Raw genomic sequence first — 18,864 nt, 5'->3', positions numbered from 1 at the left:
AGTCAATAATTACCCGTGTATAATTTAGAATAAAGCCACGATTAGAAACGAAGTATCGCATGCACCAGAGCTCGCATGCTCGTACGTTTAATGGCTGGCTAGTGCTACCAACCACGGAACCGAGCTCGAGCAGCGAAGCTTCCAGCCCTTGGGCAAAATTCTGACAGCGAAACGCACGACCGACTCTCCTTGTACACCGTCGCTAATATTCATTAATATTATAGTCAGAGCTAATTGAACACGCCTCTCGCAACTATCGGCCTGCGTGCTGATCAACGAGCCAATGACCAGTTCTTATCAGACTGTACGTTTCACCGCGATAAGCATCGAAGTCACCTTTTCGTAATCGAGGATATAGCGTGACCAAGACACTCGATCCGGAATAGATTGAATTTAAATTACTGGATCCTGATCGAACGAGCGTCTTTGTAAAGTACGATACAAACGTCCAATTAAATCCTTATGTACCTTTAAAAGTCGTTCGAGAAACCCGATCGGTCGAATTAATCGTTATTAATTAAACCTTCGTACTGCAGCTTTTCAATTGCTCGTTACGCGCGCCGGAAATTGCCACCCCTTTTATTTGATCACCGAACGTTACTCGATAGTAGGTCTTTGTATCACGAAACACTGGCCTTCATGCAGCTGGAATTAAATATGAACCCGCGATTACAACCGGAGAACATCCATAAAAAATCACATCGCGACTCTCGAAAGAGATTAACGAGCTCAATTTGTAGACTGAAAATGGAACGATGTAGTTACATATATGCACATGGTAGACGGACGCGTTAGGTATCGTCTTTGGTATGGTTAGCTGGGCGAATTAAACGAGAAATATTCGATTGCGATCATTTCGACCGGTGAAGGTTGGTATCTTCGAAATTTCTGTCTAGTTATTATGGAGATTAATGTTCGGTTCTTAAAATTGTAATTAAATCACGTGAAATATGACGGTAGATGACTACTTCGCTGGAATTTTGTATGAATTATATTTGCGTTTTGTGCCAGTGCGTTGGTGAAATTGATTGTATTGTAATTATCACTTCTTGATAAGATACAGACTATGTGGAAAATAGTATTATTAATCTTCGTATGAAATAGAATTCTCCTTATATTCCTTTTATGATGCAATTAATAATTAAACCTCCGATCATTTTCGACTCAATCGTATTCTTCTTTTGTTAATAAATTTCTTAAGTTTGAGGACATTGAGGATGTACTGCTAGAAATTTTGTTAAAACAATATACGTCTTTCTGTTTATTAAAAAATGAGAATTTGTGATCTAAACATAAAACTTCGTGTTCATACCTTTCATGCAGCTATTGTTGTACATTGTGTAATAGTATTTAATTATGTTAATAACAACAATATTTTAATATTTAATACTTGTTTTTAATAATATTTTTATAAAAATTTTATAATAATATTACACATTGAATCAAGCTTATACTTACATTGCTGTAACATCTGCACGAGGAGTTCTACATTTTCCTTTCAAAATCTGAAATAGACAAAAAAAAATTGTTATTAATAGAAATTACTATTACTACAAAAGTACTGAAAGTGTATTTATAGAGACCCCATGACAATAAAATTACTTCGAATAAAGATTCTAAAAGGTCGATAAATTAAAGTAATTTAACAGCAAAGAGATCTGTTTCTTGACAAACAATTCGGTAAGAATGATGAGCAGTAAACGTCGAGCCATCCGTGGTCTTTTCTGAAAATAGTGTAGGCAAGCCCGGAGAGAACATTGCAGCAAGACGATAATGTCGACGTGGGAGAACTGGCGTTGAAGAATGCGTAATTGTTTTGAAAGAGATCGAGCTTCGTCGTCTTTCGTGTGGGACGTGTGAAAGGAGGCCTGGCTTGCCGACGCCAGGGATAAACGTCGAGGACAAGTCTCTTTTCTTTCGTCGTTTATACCTGACCACCATTATGGCCCGTCTTTTAACGGCACGCACTGCAATGTAACAAACGGATTGCTCAATTAATGCAATCTCTGTCCAACGATCGCTTGTCTGATTATAAGAAAATCGCTGCAATTTGCTGCTCGATTGCTACACTAACTATTGATATTAATTCCAACCGTTACATTATTACACATTTTATCAAAGTTCAAGTGGTCACTTGACACCTGAGATCAAATGTGCAACGTATTTATGGGAAGAATTAATTTTCATCTTTCTTATGAAATACTTTGTCATAATTTTCTGATAAAATCGTTCTGTAGAAAGGAATAATTTTTTGATTTGTAAGCTTGTTCTATTGTTTTATTTTAAAGTAGTTGAGAAATATTAATGTACGATAATACGTACATACATAAATGTTTTATCCTTCATCATTTATTTAAAATTCAACTTGGTATATTTAATGTACACTCGACTGGTATACTTGATATGTATTTAATTATTAAACTCTTTCGAGTGGGAATGCCACTTTTAATACTTTAGAAGATCCACAATGTGACTATCGACTTGACAAAATCCAGCCTGAAAACTTCAAATCTTCAAACTTCCCTCCAACGACACCCACTTTTCAAAAGGAAACTATTTAATACTCCACAAAACAACTATCTCAAGCCCACGTCAAACAATTTCAGCAGCGATCCTCGATGCGAAACGTTGCGTGGAAAAAAAATTCCACGATACAGAGCGGAGGACGCTCGCGGGAAGATAGAGGAGATCGGTAGGTGGACGCAACGACGAGGCAATTCGAAATTTCGAAACAAGATGTATCCGATCGCGAGAGGCAGTCGAGTGGAGGCACCAACAATAGGGATTATTAGCATTGGCTGAGCCGACTTCAGGTTGATATTGGTCTCTCGAGCCCCGACATATTGTAATCACGCGGATATATTGTGCTCGTGCAGTGCACGCTCGCCTAGCCCTCTCCACCCACCCTATTCCTCCGCATCCACCTACTCCACCCTCTCTGGCTGTCTCCTCCGCCCGTCTCTTTCCTCTCCTCCCTGTCCCTCCGGCAGCCGATCAATGCCCCCCTCTGCCGCCGATAACTCGATAATATTACACGCGAAAACCGCTTCCGATGTGCTCGCCCAGTCAGCGAGCCACTTGTGCGAGCAAATAACCAGTTATCGGAAAACCGATTTTATTTTCGAGGGACGCTACCTCCGATATTTTTTTCCTACCCCATGCCCCGCTTTGTCGCGAACCCCGTACCATCGCTACCGTTTCTATCTCTCTTTGCTCTGCTTCTTTCGTTTTGCCAAGCGTTCCACAGTGCGGCATTTCATTGAGGATTTGGCACAAAAATCAAAATTCGCTGGCCACGTTCGCAGACAACGTTCGCACGTTGTCAGGCTGTTCATAGGCAGCGTTCGCACGCCACGTTCAGGCCACGTTCTCAATGGATAAATTGTCGAATTGAAAAGTATGAAAAAGATGATCGTTAGTTAAATTCACCTCGGAATTCACCATTATTTATGTCATCTTAAGAAAGTATATCGTTTGTTCCTTGAGAATCGAATGTTAATTGTGTACGTATGTAACGGAATTAAGAGGTTAATAAAAAGTTAGTCAGTTTGATTTGTGAGAGTCTCGTATGATGTTGTGTTTCAATTATTGCGGCGCTGGGTAATTTTTATTGAGGAAGAAATAAATGAACACGTATCAGATTCGTGCAAATGAAATATTTCTCTGAAGGTTGGATAATATTTGAGAAAGCAGAAAAACTGTCCTTAATTTATCGTGTTGTATCATTAAACTCAATTAGCAATGTTGTATATTTTTTTCCACCTTAAATAGGTAATAAGATATTTTCTTTTTTTCAACGAATTTTAAACTCCTTGATATCAACTGTACAAACGTCGGTACCTTTGACTATGATCTGAGATGAGCTTACTATGAAAATTTTGTTATAGCTCGTTGAATCTTTTACGAAGGAAAATGTTTGTAATATTTGACTATGGTCGCTCTCAATAAGATTTTCTTCCGAAGTTCATTTAGTTTGGAATTTAAGACCAGATTTAGTATATTATAATACACCTCCCATTAGAGAGAAGAAATTCATGTTCTAGAATGTAAGGGTCAAGAAAATAGCATTGGTCTCTTTCACACGATCGACGAAGTGTGCATTAGCACATGTCAGATTGTAACGTCTATTTTATGTAAATTAGATAGAAAGGAAGATAGAGAACACGCAGGCTAATTCATTACATATTGTCATCTGAGGCAACTTTTCATCCATCGATTTTAAAAGACAACGTCAACAATACAGGTTCTATTTAAAAAGATCTCCCCAATGCAGAAGACGTTTATTTCTTATTCTTCTCGTCATTTACCGTGTGATTTTCCAGAACGATACCTATTACATATAAACACCGTTTTCTGAAAAGATAAGAATGAAAAACAAAATTAATAATTCATCGCGATCAAAGGGAGATAAAATTCGCTAATTTATCAAAGTCAAGTATTAAATATCACGTAACTTATTAAACGCGTAATAACGTCGATATATTGTATAATTACTCGGCGAGATAAATCGAACTGGAGATGACAAAAAAAAAAAAAAGAAAAAGATCATATTGATCGATGAAAAAAATGTAGAAAAATATGGAGATCGAAGGACACGCTTCATCGATGCGTTACGCGTGAATCCTTGAATTTATTCCTATCGTTGACGATACAGTTCTGACGTCGATTTTTTTCTATTCCACGCACTTGTGGCTTCCGGAGAACTCGTCGGAAAAGAGAGATTCCTTATGTCGTCGTAGTGACGTAATGGAAGGCAGGAGTACTATATTTATGTAAATCACGTCGGCGTATCATGGATACCATTTTTATGCATGGCATATGTGTATAACGTATGCCATCGTCGCGACGCGCTGCAAATTTATGCTGTCTTTACGCGAACTCTTATAGGAAGCTATCCGTTACTTTCTGCGTTTTACGTACAATTTGTGCAGAAATCGCAAGAGAGGAGACAGTGATGGAAATGAAACGTGAAGATACTTGAAATGGTAGAACGAGATGTAGATGAATCTGCAATTTGAATATCCGTATGTTTAAACAACGATGATAGTCCTAATAACTAGCTTGGCTGTCTGAGATTGATTTTCATCAAGAAGTTTTCAGCCCATTAACTGGATCATCTTTTAACTAAAAATGTCGGCGACCATGAAATTAGACGTTAATAAAATCAAGTCAGTGTTGGTTCTTCCAAATTCATATATTATATAGTTTAATTGTAATAGAAATGGAACGAGTAGGTTGAAAATTGGGACAGCCATAAGTAAAGAAATTATTGTATCTAGTAAGGAAATTCTAGAAACAGATACTAAAAGATATTTATACTGTAGTTTTAATTTTGAAAGTCAAGAAGAATTTAAATAATTTCCTTGATACTTCCAATAGAAAAATATTAATCGATATCGATATCCAAAGCTCGAAACTATAGGAAATTATTACAAAATAACGATATTCACAAAGAATATAAAGGTGATAGGTTATAGTAAAAGGTCACAATAAACATCCCAACAGTACAATTACATACTATATTTATATTTTCTTTTAACGATTCCTTTCGCTTCCACGCCTTCTTGCCTCTCTATTCGGAACAAGATATTCAATTTCTTAAAAATTTTCACGAATAGACACTCAGCCAGTCACCGTTCGAGACAATAACTCGTGGCGCCTATCAATCCTTTTTACATCGAATTAACCGGTTAACCATGAATCGTAACCACGTGTCCTGACGACCGGTTCCCCCTTTCTCTTGTAGATCCTGAAGGAGACGACCGCTGCGAGGAACGAACAGCTCACCGAGTTGGAAAACCTCTTCGACTATTTGGATGAACACAGGAGCCTGCAGGGTTACGAGGGCGAGAAATCGGCGCGGTGAGTTTGCACGATTTTTCTACGTTTTATTAGACATTCGAGAATGAGGCAATTTACATGGAGAGCTCGTAAATCACGCGGCCGGTAACGGGATTAAAATGAGTTTCGAGCCGGGCGACGAATGCCTCGATACGTGAACATTTCAAGCCCGTAATCGGATTGGCTGCGTTCGACGCGTTTTATTAACACTCGCTGTTTGCTCAATTGCTGATCGACGACGAACAGGCGCGAACCATTTCACGTCAAATCGCCCAGGAATTGCTACCGTGCCCTGTGACTTATTGAAAAGAGAAAAGAATTTCTTCGATTTTTTTTTTTTTTTTTTTTTTGCATTTGAGTATGTGTAGAATATATCGATAGGCTCGAGAGATTGAATCGCGTGAAATTTCAATCTGCTACCACGAACGACTTTATTGGACAACGCAGAATTAAATGTTAAAGATTTTGTACTTTGCTGGATGGATCGAAAAGATGCTTTCAAGGATTAATGAAAGAGAGATATGGCTATTTTGAATATAGTTACACATTGTTATATTAAGTGCAAGATGGATTTTAAACGAGAAGAACTAACGATATAAAATATACGTATAGGTATGAAACAATTTAAAAAACATAATTCAATTCGTAACAAAAAAAAGTTGCATAAGGCTTCTTAAAGGCCATTAGAAGTCGATACCGCTAGACAAAAAATTCTTTTTCAATGAATTATTATCAAAATCTTTTTCTCGCGTTGTAACCTTTGAGGGGTATAATTTTTCATCGTATTTCTTTCCTTATATCTAATCCTTTCTCGAATTTCAACTTTCTATTCATTACGGTGATATGCCGATAGATTTGTTTAATATTTGTTGCCCATTAAAAATGCAAATCGAAAGTCTTTATCTTATCGTGAATAAATTTTATTTATACTATACACTATAATACTCGTACAAGAAAGTAGTTGTTGCAAAGTTGTTATAAAAATCTAAATCAAATTCGTTGGAAGGTTTAGAGGAACGCTTCCACTGCGTTATTCCTCTCAACAGTATTTAATATCGCTTTACAATATTCTTTTATACGTATAACAATTTTAAATTTAACTATCGCTAGACGAGTACTGCGAAATACTTTATATTTGTCTGTATGTCAAACTAAAATTACATCCATCATTTGCGAGCCAAACAAAATTCATCAGGCACATCTTCACATCTAAAAGTACTCTTTATCCATATATTGTTCCATAAGATTCTTTTGTACGCGTAACCATTCCTAAAGATATCACTAAACCAGTTCTGTGAAATGCTCTATATTTATCTGCATGTCAAACCAGAATTCTATTAAGAATTTAAAAGTTTATAAAAATCTATCAAACAAGTCTTCACTGTAAAGACTTTATCTGCATATTTTTTGCCACTCACGCTCCTTCCTGTCATTATCGACGAGCATTACACGAGCGTGCATTAAGAGCAGAGAGGTGCAGCTTCCGGGGGACGTCGAGATGGTAGAGGTCGTCGACGAAGAGAGGCGTCGAGATCAAGTAGTCGCCGGTTGAAAGGGGAGAGAATCAATCGTGTCGATTGAAGATTGATTAGGCGGTTGCATTGACGTCCGAGATTTAGCGTGCGATGCAATTTCTTTGCCGTGTCTGCCCTTTGTGCCTGTCTTCGGGATCTTTGGCTTTCTGATCCTTCCAGCGCATCAGTCCCTTTTCCTTTCTCTCTTCGCTCTCTCGTCATCCCTCTCGATACCGGATCTTAAACACGTACACATCCACACAGAGAGCGTAAATCCACACAGCACTGTTTCAATGCTGGTTTTGTAAAATAGTTGTCGGGATACGAATGCTCGACGGAATCGATGCGCGGAACAAAAGTAGGAAAAAAGCCATCGGGATTCTTTCATTTTCAAAAGGATGCCGTTCCTCTGTCTTTCGATAACACGCGATATGTCAGTGCTTTTCTCGCGTTTGTGTTGCTTGTGCCTCCAATATGGAAAATATAGGGGCTGGTTAGGTTCGCAGTTGAATTTCATCGAATCTTTTTATTTCAAATATTCGAATTTCTTTGAAACATTTGAAAACATCTGATAATCTATTGTTTCACGTTACAAATATAATAACGATACTAAGTGAATTGCCAAAGCGTTATTAGTTTGTATTTATTGTTAGTTCGTAAGTTTGTAAATTCTCGATTTATGTTCGATTTAAATTATGAAATTGGTTTTTCTTTTTCTATATAATCTTTGTTAAAAGTTTCTTAGAATTTTGATACTGATGATAAAGAAATATGTTTGGTTTCACGAATAATGCCTTAAATAAAGTATCTCGTAGGAATCTGAGTTTATCGATGTCTCCAAAACATCAACTAAAATTTCCTTTCATTCTTCGAACGATAAAAATTCATTCGCACATAACTAAATTTTCCATCGATCGTTCTATACTCGAAACATCGAAATATACCAAAGGCACACCAACTTCGTCATAACCTGCATCATAATTCCTTCCACACTCTAACACAAAAATCTCCAACTCTCTCTACATTCTCCCAACCACGAACCACATCCAGGTCCACTTCCCGGGAACAATATTCCTCAGTCAGGCTCCTAGAAGCCATAAAACGTCATACCGTATTTCGCCATGTAGCCACACTCGACTTGTACTCCTGTTAATCGTTTAAACGGAACAAGCAACTTCTAGTCGAGATAATTTCAATTCATAAATATTCTCGAGAAACGTTTAATATTCCTTCTACATCGCAAATATCGTGATCGGTTGGCTTAGTTGGCTCAACCATTATCAGGTTCGTAATTATCGTCTGTATCTACTTGCGTAACGAGTGGAGAAACGAAAAGACGTGATTTTGAGGATTTTTCCAGATTATAAACGGGACACATTCACAAAGTGCAATGCTTATTTATGACAAAATTTATGCTTGTAGAGACTTTTGCAAGATTCTATGATGAAACTCGAGGGCAAGAGTAACAGGAGACTAGCTATCATTATCGTTTGCTATCGTATCTTCTTCTTGTCCGTGGTCGTGGCCGTGTAGTCGACGACCTCGTCGCCCGTACTTTTCGAACGTGCGCATAAATCCCTTTATGGTCGTCGTGTCACGAATTCACTGCTTGTCGCCGATTTTATTGCCCGGTGGATTGCTCGGTGTTGTCGTGGCTTTTACACCGGCGAATAGCCGGTATCGAAACTTCCGGCATTTCGTCTGACGGCGACACGGCAACCGGAAAAATGCGTAAGGTACAGACGCTCCGTATGAACGATGCGAAATCATTGTATCAGACGTTCGTTCTTTTATCTGTTTGCTGTTTTGTAATTTGACGAGACGACGATTGCTATAAAATACTTTTTGGTATGGTGGGGCAACTCGTGTGCTGTACCCTTGAATTTTCTTCAGAATACAGATAATGAAGTGGCTGTCTTTCCATTTCTACAAACATGTAATAATTTAAGAAGTAATAAAGATAATTATGTAAAGGTTAGCTTTGTTTTCCACGATGTGTTTTACACATTGAAAATTGTTATCAAACACGTCTAAAAATTCTTTATGCTAAGAGATTTTTAAAGGTAAATGATTTTTAAACAAGAGAATATGGCTTATTCTTTGCTTTAGATTTCGACAGAAAAAATTTTATCGGAATTTAATCGGAAACTATGATCTCTCCTTTAATTTAATTTATTTTGGAAATACTATGTATTAATTTTGATATCAGAAAAATATTGAAACTTAATGCTGTTCGACGTCTATTGACATTATCGGCATTATATATGATATAATCGACAATACATATACATATATATATGATAAATTGATATTTTTGCAGGAGTTTCTATAGCTTATCTCTTATGATCTGTATCGATTCTAAATCTTGTGTTGATAATGTAAATTGATAATTTGTATTGTAAATATAATAGGAAGAAGAACTTCACACTAGGTTTGATAAATCTTTATAACAAATCTACATATATGTATTCTTAAATATCAATTTGAAATCAATCCTTAAAATGTATCTTTTTTTTTTTTTTTTATCAAAGTGCATCCCAAAAATATTAGAAATATTGAATAATTTATTATGTATTCGACAGTACCCTGACTTGTACGTAAGTTTCTAATGAAAAATTATTTAAAGATCTGCTGCTGACATATTGCATTGTGCTTACATTGCAGTATGTCGAGTAATAAATACTTAAGAGTCTCTTTCCATTTATATTCTTCTGTACGTGATCTTCCACGCTCACGTAACAATCTTTAAATATCGCTAAACACATTCATAACCTAAAAAATCGTCAAAATCACGTCTTTCCATTTCTCCATTTATCATCTTGCCTCGCACCAACAACACAACAGCTACATCCTCTCCTCTTATTATAATAAATTGCAACCATTGCCGCGCGCAAGACCTAAGAAACGCGGAAATAGTTAAAAGGCTAAAGTAAATGTAGAAATATCCAACTCACTATCTACCACACGCATCAAAATAATTTCTTCTCGTAAGTAATCCTGTCATAAAAAATAAAAATACTTGTTCGTTATTTTCTGCGATATCAACGAAATCTTCTTTGTGTGCGTGCACACACAGTCGAATTACACGAGTCGCGAGAGGCATTCGAAAGATTTACAGATCCGCGTGATTCGGGCTACTATTTCTTCCACCTGATAATTGTCGCGAATTAGTTCAGTAAATCAGCCAGTTTCCCTTTCTCTCTCTTTCTCTTTTTCTCTCAACAATGTGCCTACCTGTCTATCTCTATCTGTTCCACTTGTTCTGTACTCCTGCCACCTTTCGATCCCGAGAATAGCGTGATCGTTTCACGTAAATAACAATTAAACGAAACCTATGGTACATTAAGTCGGACTTTCGCCGCCCTCGTTCGCCTTTACTCCTTCACCCTCTCTTCCATATTACTCGTGGATTATCGCGGAGAACATAAATCCCAATTACCCGCCCACAGCGCGCATAATGATCGATAATTAGCGCCGTCCGTCGCCGCCTCTGTTTCGTCCCGTTTCACTTCCGTCTTCCACTACGGATTTTTTCTCGAAATCTCTACGTTGTTGATTAGAGATTAGAGACAGGTTTTAAATGCGCGCTGGAGAAAGTTGCAGAATTTCGAGTATTCAACGGTGGAACTTTAAAACGAGAGTGAAAGTCGTGTGTGAAACTAGGAAGGGTGTTTGGAGAAAAGATCGTTATGAATTGGAAGAATTTTAGATTTTATACTTTCACGATGATTAGATGACATATTCCTGATTCTTTGTTTCGACGTTTTGTGAATTCCATTTCGCTTCACAAAGTGCAACGTACTAATAGCGCGGTTGAAACCCGAAGAATCGAGAATAAGAGTTATCGAGAAGTGCAGAGTATTTTAGTATGGATGTGTTTATGGTGATTCACGTTTTTGTGAACATAGTTAAAGCAATGGAATCTATGCAGAGATTTGTTTCGCTCACTGAAGACTGTAACGAATACTATATTTTGAATGGTTTACGTGTATAGGATGTTTTATTCCGTGTATTATGTGCAATTTTGCATTTTTAAATTTCTCGTGAATGTATGAAGATACGCAGACTGTTAGTAATATATGTGTTTCTAATAATACAAGTAGAAATGGAAGTATTTTATAGGAATTCTTTCTAGAAAGAAGAAATAAAAGCAACCCATTAGATCCACGTACATATACATATGTATAAGCGAACCTCTTAAAAATAGCTTTTAAGTTGATGAAGTTTTGCAAAAAGCAAAGTTGCGACTGGCTTCAATATTTTAATACTATGCCAAGTAATATTTCTAAAATTACAAAGAAAGTGGAGCAATACCTTTTCTCCTTCAAAAATAAATAAAAAAAAATTTTGGTAATGCGTACAACTACATATTGAATTTTAAAATTGCTTTGCTACCAAAAATAAGAGATATTACTTATCGTATTGTTCTTTTATATTCTTCAAGTTAAGTATACAGAACACATTCCGCTAACACAACCTAGACAATTATAACAATCGTATTTCACAACAGCAGATGACCCATCAAGCACATAACAGAAATTTTGAATTTGAAATTCCAATTACCAAAAAGGGTGAATCCTCCCCTATATTTTTATCTAGATTGTTTTGGAACAACGTAACATAATATTTTAGTAAAATATGACAACTCGTGCGTAGCTAATCGTGAGAATCCTTACGGATTCAAAGGGTGTTAAAGAGGAAGAAGGAGATGACGATTGGATAATCGAAGTCGAAACGACGACTACAACGAAATTTAAGGCGTCGGTGCTCGTTATCGATGCATTAGCCCGTGAAGAACTCATCAAGATCGATTCTAGATCACTGAGGGAACTTTTCTTCGAGAAGATCACCTGCCCCATATGCACGGTCATTCCTGGCGACAGGTATTGCACCTGTAATACACCTGCGACCGATCGGCTAATTTGAAAGATATTTATTATCCCATTTCGATTATCGGCCATCCATCTGGAGCTGTTTCCAAAAATTATGAGCCGTCCAAAGGCGTTATGACTATCTGTCATTTTTCCGATTAAATGAATCACGAGAATCATTACATCGAACATGAGAATCTACGTTTAGTTCAAGTTTTACGAAAGAGATGTGCTATCGAAGATAAAACCGAATGGTCTTTGCATTTTTTTTTTTTTTTTTTTTTTTTGGAGGCTTAATTACAGATCTTGTAATGGATTATAAGATTCTCTGCATACGAAGATTACAGAAGGAAGACACGACAAGTTGATTTTTGTTGAGTTTCTGATATTAATGTCACATTCCGATTAAACAGGTGAATTTTAATATGATATAATCGGAAGCGAAGATTATCTGTCCAAGGGTGTAAATCTCTTAAAAATACCTGATAAATTGAGAAAGCCAAAGGTACAATTACTAAAGCATGTAATATTTTACTATTTATAACGTTTCAATTAGTATTACGAGTTATATCTTGACAATTTTCGAGAAGATAAAAAACACAGGTTTATCTACTGACAGCTTTGTAACATAAAATTGATCAACAACTTCTTCGTCTACAGCCTATATATGTTATCTTGTATATTAATTGCTAGATCGTTTTACATTAAGTTTATCAGCTTCGACGGTCGGCGACAAGAATTTTAATGAAATTAAAATACGATGTAGTATATTTTATATGAGGGGAATGCACTGCTACATATCACTCTACACAAGCATCTCAAGCAATTCATTAAACCTCCTCCGTTTCTGGTTAATAAAGCAAAGTTATTAAAAGACATGGCGTGGTTGCCCTCAGTCTCTGATTAAACTACAAAGAATCGAATGCCGTTCACCGACTCGACGTCAATTACAATTATGATAATTTCCGCGTCCGTGATAAGGATCGTCGGATTCGTTTCACGTATTCCGCGTTCATCGTAACAAAACCGATTTGAATTTTCCCCGGCTAAACCGCCAGCAACCCCATCGCGCGCAAATATCAAGGAATTTCATTTCGTATCCGGCAAACAACAAGAGCGACGACGACGATGGCCACAAATCCAGAGACGAGTTGCCGCAACCAGCATTTTCCACCTGCTGTATTTCTACACACAGAGAGAAAGATAAATAGCTAGATAGATAGAGATAGAGATAGAGGAAGAGGGAGAGAGAGACCAGGACCCCTCTGGAACAATTATTATTCTCCGCGGATCGCCTAGGTTATTGAGCAAGAACAGGACTTCCGCCGTGGAATCAGATAGTCTCGTGTTGCATGTGCAGCATGAGCGCACCGTGGAGATGCGCACACCTAGGAATCCGGGCTGCCGGTGTGCATCTACCTGCGATTCCTTGTGCATCCGTGCACAGTACGGCCGACCTGTGCACGGATTACAAAGTGGATATTGCCTGCACCGACTGCGATTCCGATGATTTGCGCTCGTCTCGGATTAAGCGACGCTCACATCGAGGTTCAGCTTGGTTTAATTGGGTTCGATGTGGGGGTAAATGGAGAGGAGGTTGGTTAATAGTTGGAAGAAATTATTGAGGATGTTGTGGCACGGTGTAGGGATATATGTATATAGCAATTCAGGTAGATCACGAATATATTCGAACGTAGTGTAAAAACCTTTTATGAATATTACATTGCTGGCTATAAGTACATATTAGAACACCTACTGATATTTAATACAAATTGAATACTTTTTATCGCTTTTATTTCCCAGATATCTTGTTATAAAGCTAAGTATCTTATTACTATAAATTTCTAGATATCTTGTTATAAATGTACATAAATTCCTAGCTATTACATTATGTGTGCCTTATAGCATCAAGTACTAAATAAAAAGTAAATTCTGTTTCGGTTCTCCAATAGATATAGCGAGTAAGCCTCTTAATACTTATGGCCAGCGGTGTATTATGTGTATTATATAGGATATTTTGAAGTTTCATTAGCAATGTTATGAGATTCGATTATCATGATTGATGATATTTACGTACGTTGGAGCTATGAGATATTTAGTGCAAGTGTACATTCCGCAAAAATAGTTAACGAAGAGTTAAATCAAACTTCCTAGATAAGAGACTAAGGCTTTAATACATTTCGGACACTATGAATTAACTGATCATGGAAGTATCTAATCGTTTCAATAAAGTAATGTGAATAAAAATATGCTGAAAATTACTTTGTACCAAACATTGTTAAATATTTTCTTCGTTATATTAATGAGAATAAAACTAATCTTTTTTTTAAGAAATAAAGAAGCATTCGATTAATTGAATGGCGATGAAGTGTATTGTTATTTGAAGTATTAATGTTAACGGAAAGTTAACAAGTTACAAGTTCATTGTAATATTCGATGATTGTATCAATGTTCTATATAATGATATAATTGAAAAATTATTAGAGATCAGAACAGGAATTTATAAAATGAAAGATTTTTGAAGATTTCTTATATAATATTGCGCTCGATAGAGATATCAAGGTTCGAAACCTGATATATTTTCTTAAAGAATGATTTATGATATAAGATTAAAGCCTTAAAAAACGATTGGAATTTATTATATAATTTATGCTATACTAATTTATAATATTTACGCATTAATTTCACAAACCAAACTGTAATCATCGTAAAGTAAAATCTAACAAAATTGCTAATGGTAGAACCCGATAAAAACAATTGGTATTCCACGACGTAATTTAAACACATCACAACAAGAATGAAAATAAGAAATTGTAACTTTTGCTCTCTATAGCCCGTGACTTTTTAATTTCTATAGCGTTGCGCGGCTATGATAAATTATTTAATTAAACTCGCAGAAATATACTTGAAGCTTACTTTCCACGCTCTGAAAATGTTCGGTTTAATAATTGGCCAACTTGATTTATTATTCGGTCTTTAACCGTTCGCGGTTAATTTCGTCTCTCGGATATGGTATACGCAATTAGTTACGTACAGTAGGAGCTACCAGTTTAATGACGCACAAATAAAAGTTGTCTATGATGAACGTGTATCTACGGTCGTGACTAAGATATGCAGATTTTATCATTCGATTGCCGCCGTGCTGAATCTCTAATTACTCTTGGGGCTACGTGATTTCTGAAGGCGCCACGCTCATCTCTCTTCCTTCCTCCGTCTATAAATTTACAATTCTTTTCCCCTTCAATTTTTACTAGCCGGCAATCAAGCTTTATCGTCTAACATTAAACATTATAACATCGAAACACTCCGTGTTCTCTATACATAATTCAAAAATGCCAGAAAAAGATCGCAGCCTCGCTACGACTGAATGAAGCTACATCTACATTTGTTTCAAGCAACGCGAATGCCCATTCGAGCCGATAAAACTGACATTCCTCCATTCGTAGCAGCGAAATGAAAGCACGTGTAATCGATTAGACCCGGGTAACCACTCTGAAACAACTTTCCGGTAGAACCATAAAAATTCGACGCTGCATCCACGGCTTTGTGAGCACAGGTTACGAGAACTAGATGCGAACAGCACACGCGCGAGTGCTAATAGAAGCTAGAAGAACACCCGATGGAAATTGGCAATTATCGCAACCCATAACTAAGGGCTTCTATCGAGACATAAGGTCTGCACACACGATACGACCGAAGGGTCTGAGTGCAGGGTAATTACGCAATAATTAGAAATTAAAAATCGAATGCATCGATGCTCCTCCCTTTCCTTCATCCTATTCTCTATATCTATATCTATATAGCTTCTATACCGATAGAATCTATATCTATTTCTATCCTGACCGTCTTTCACCGCTATTTATTTCCTTTTCTCTCGTTCCTGTCTTTTTTTCGCCTCTGTTCCCTTCTCTCTCTCTCTCTCTCTCTCTCTCTCTCTCGTGTTTCTTCGTACGTCCTGCATCACGATCATTTCGTTGCAGTTAAGCGCATCGTCAGCTGGCGAATTGCATTTCTGCAAGGATGCCCCGTGTACGCGATGGGTTAACGAACCTGACGTCTCCTCCTCTTGCCTTCTGTTTCTTTCGCTTCCTCCCACTACCGAAGTTACTCTTTTTTTCATCTTTTTTCTTTTTTTTTTGTTGTTACATCGCTTTTTTGCGTTACGACGGAAACGTCGAAGAAGAATGGACGTTGAATTGGCCGACGGAAACGCGCAGGGGCCAGCCACTGTGAATATCGCGAGGCAGATGACCCCATTTACCGGTCCGCTATGCATGTTTTATTGCAGTTCCATGCAACTCGTCCACGTAGGTATTTCGCACTGGAATTAGATTTTGGTTGATGGAGGAATTGCGATGTTCATTCTTTAAATCGTTTGTGTTTGCGCGAGCAGACTGTTTTTGTTCTCGGAAAATTGGTTCCGTTGAGATTGTTAAATTTAATTGAAGAGCTTGCAATATGATGGAAATATTTAAATTGCGTTGCTGCTTTTCTTCTACACAGTTTTTGTTCAAATTAAACTAAAATTATCGCGGAATTTCTTCCGAAGTATATGATTTTGAGGTATACCGATTATTTAATAGGAAGCTACATGGGCTCACAAAAGTATTTGAACACTCATCATAGAGATCTTTTATATCCGTATCGTATGTGTTGTATAAAACATGATATTTCATTAACACGAGGCACGAGACGAGACGCAACTGTCATCATTAGGTTGGTCAAATTTAAAACCAATCTGAAAATGTACATAGAGATTACAAGATATTTATTGCAATCATATGCACACATAGTAAGAAATTAGTGTACGACATAAATAGCCATCTTAGACATATACGTGACAAAGACGGTCTCTGTGAATATTGAGTTTTATTAATACACTGGATAATCGACTGTTTAAATACGTGTGATTTTTATTTTCAGATTAACTTCCAACTTTACCAATTTAATGATAGCTGAATCTCATAACGATATTAATGGAATTTCAAGATGTTTGATATAACAGAAGCGATATGTTCACAAAAGGTGTCTACTAAAAGATATCTTCGAATTCGATTATTTCCATGAACCTCCTTTCCATTTACATCTCTTTAAATAAACTTTATTGCAAATTGATAACATCTGTAGTAATGTAAGTTGGTAATATCAATGACAGGAACTTCTAAAAGATAGAATAATCTTGTATTTTATGCAAGTCGATTTCACTTAGCTCGAAAGCAAGATGTTATCTAAATATCTTTTAAGAAGCTGAGAAATTTTCAAATTGAAAAGAGATATGAATCTATCGTTTACCGTTTTTCGTAATATGATCGAAAGTTGTATCAGTTTCAAAGCGGGTAGAACGTTATGCGGAGTGATCTATCGCAAAGAACGCTTGTAAAACGGGAAACCTAAGTAATAATGTAAATAGTCCGGCTATTCGTATGCAATTAAGAAGGGGTCGCGAACCACAGGTGCATCTGATCGTGGAATTTTCACACGAGAATGAAAGGTAGCTCTACGCTATGAATCTTATCAAGGCAATCACGATGACTATTATTCCGTCATTTCTTCTTGCATTTGCATAAGCTATGAAATAATATGGTACATCCGAATCTCGTAAAAATAGTAAATTGAAGCTCATTATTCTTGAACATTTCGTTGAGATGCTAATGGTGGCTGTCGTTCTAAAGATACATTACTCTCGTAAATTCCAAATTATCTGTCGTGACAGGTGTATAAATATGTATTTTAAAAATGGAAAAATTAGTATTCTATTATTCTTATAGTGAATTGGCTTATTCAAGTACAACTAGGAAGATGTTATGAGAATGTTAATGTTTTAAACCGATCGTGTATGATCGTTGAATGAATTTTTATATCGAGAATCAGGCGGTAACATTAACTCACTTTTCTCGATATAAAAATTTGGAAGATCTAAGAAGAATATAAACCATACTTTATTGACATAAAGGCAATTCCGAGACTGGTTTCTTTACACGTAAAACGAACGAAACTAAGATAAATCTAGACGAATTTTAAAATTAATCAATGAATCAAATCTTTTTCACCATATCGTAAATATTTAGTAATAAATTAATCTCCATATTTTACTTCTACGAAATAAAAGGCGTCGTGTTACTATAATTTAAAAAAATTGAACAAGTAACTAATCTCTTTATTTCTTCTTAAAATCATACTAACTTTAAAGAAAACGAATAAGCTATAGACAACGTAATATATTTTTACAATTCATATTACTTTAACTAATACCAATTTCTCATTAATCCAGCAACGTACCTTGTCAATTATGATTGCATAAAATCACGAATAATTGTTTCAACTGTACGTTCTCAGAAATCTAATTCACAAATGAAATTTCTTGCAATACCTCAAAAATTTCATGCTCAACTTCTACAAATTTCTCTATTCGTTAACTTGGGAAACAAAAATCATTCTTCTCTTAATTCCTATTAACGTATCAACGTATTCCAAAGAAGGTAACATCAGTGATTTATCAGGGCTGTTAATATCGAATGCAACAACGTCCGGCGACCATCAAGAAATAATTAAAAATACTCGCGGCGAACAGAACAGGCCACGATAGAAGAAGAAAGCACACGTGCACCCGTGAATTCCCAGTGACTAATCGCGCACAC

At 36.4% G+C, this 18,864-nt stretch overlaps 1 protein-coding gene and 1 long non-coding RNA gene across 2 annotated transcripts in view; one reads left to right on the top strand and one right to left on the bottom strand.

The window, feature by feature from the left end:
* Positions 1-18,864, top strand: part of Mesr6 (misexpression suppressor of ras 6) — a 470,406-nt gene that overhangs the window by 309,415 nt on the left and 142,127 nt on the right. The window contains exon 4 of the mRNA XM_072022516.1: positions 5,747-5,862. Coding sequence (XP_071878617.1) covers positions 5,747-5,862 — 116 coding nt within the window. The remainder of the gene's footprint in view (positions 1-5,746; positions 5,863-18,864) is intronic.
* The window catches only part of LOC139998175 (uncharacterized), a 100,590-nt gene continuing 83,115 nt past the window's right edge, over positions 1,390-18,864 (bottom strand). The window contains exon 3 of the long non-coding RNA XR_011803204.1: positions 1,390-1,505. This is a non-coding gene — a long non-coding RNA (uncharacterized lncRNA). The remainder of the gene's footprint in view (positions 1,506-18,864) is intronic.

The sequence above is a fragment of the Bombus fervidus genome, chromosome 2 (assembly GCF_041682495.2).
Source record: "Bombus fervidus isolate BK054 chromosome 2, iyBomFerv1, whole genome shotgun sequence".
NCBI classification, from domain to species: domain Eukaryota; kingdom Metazoa; phylum Arthropoda; class Insecta; order Hymenoptera; family Apidae; genus Bombus; species Bombus fervidus.
The sequence above is the reverse complement of the archived record's forward strand: the minus strand, read 5'-3'. Positions and strand labels throughout refer to the sequence as shown.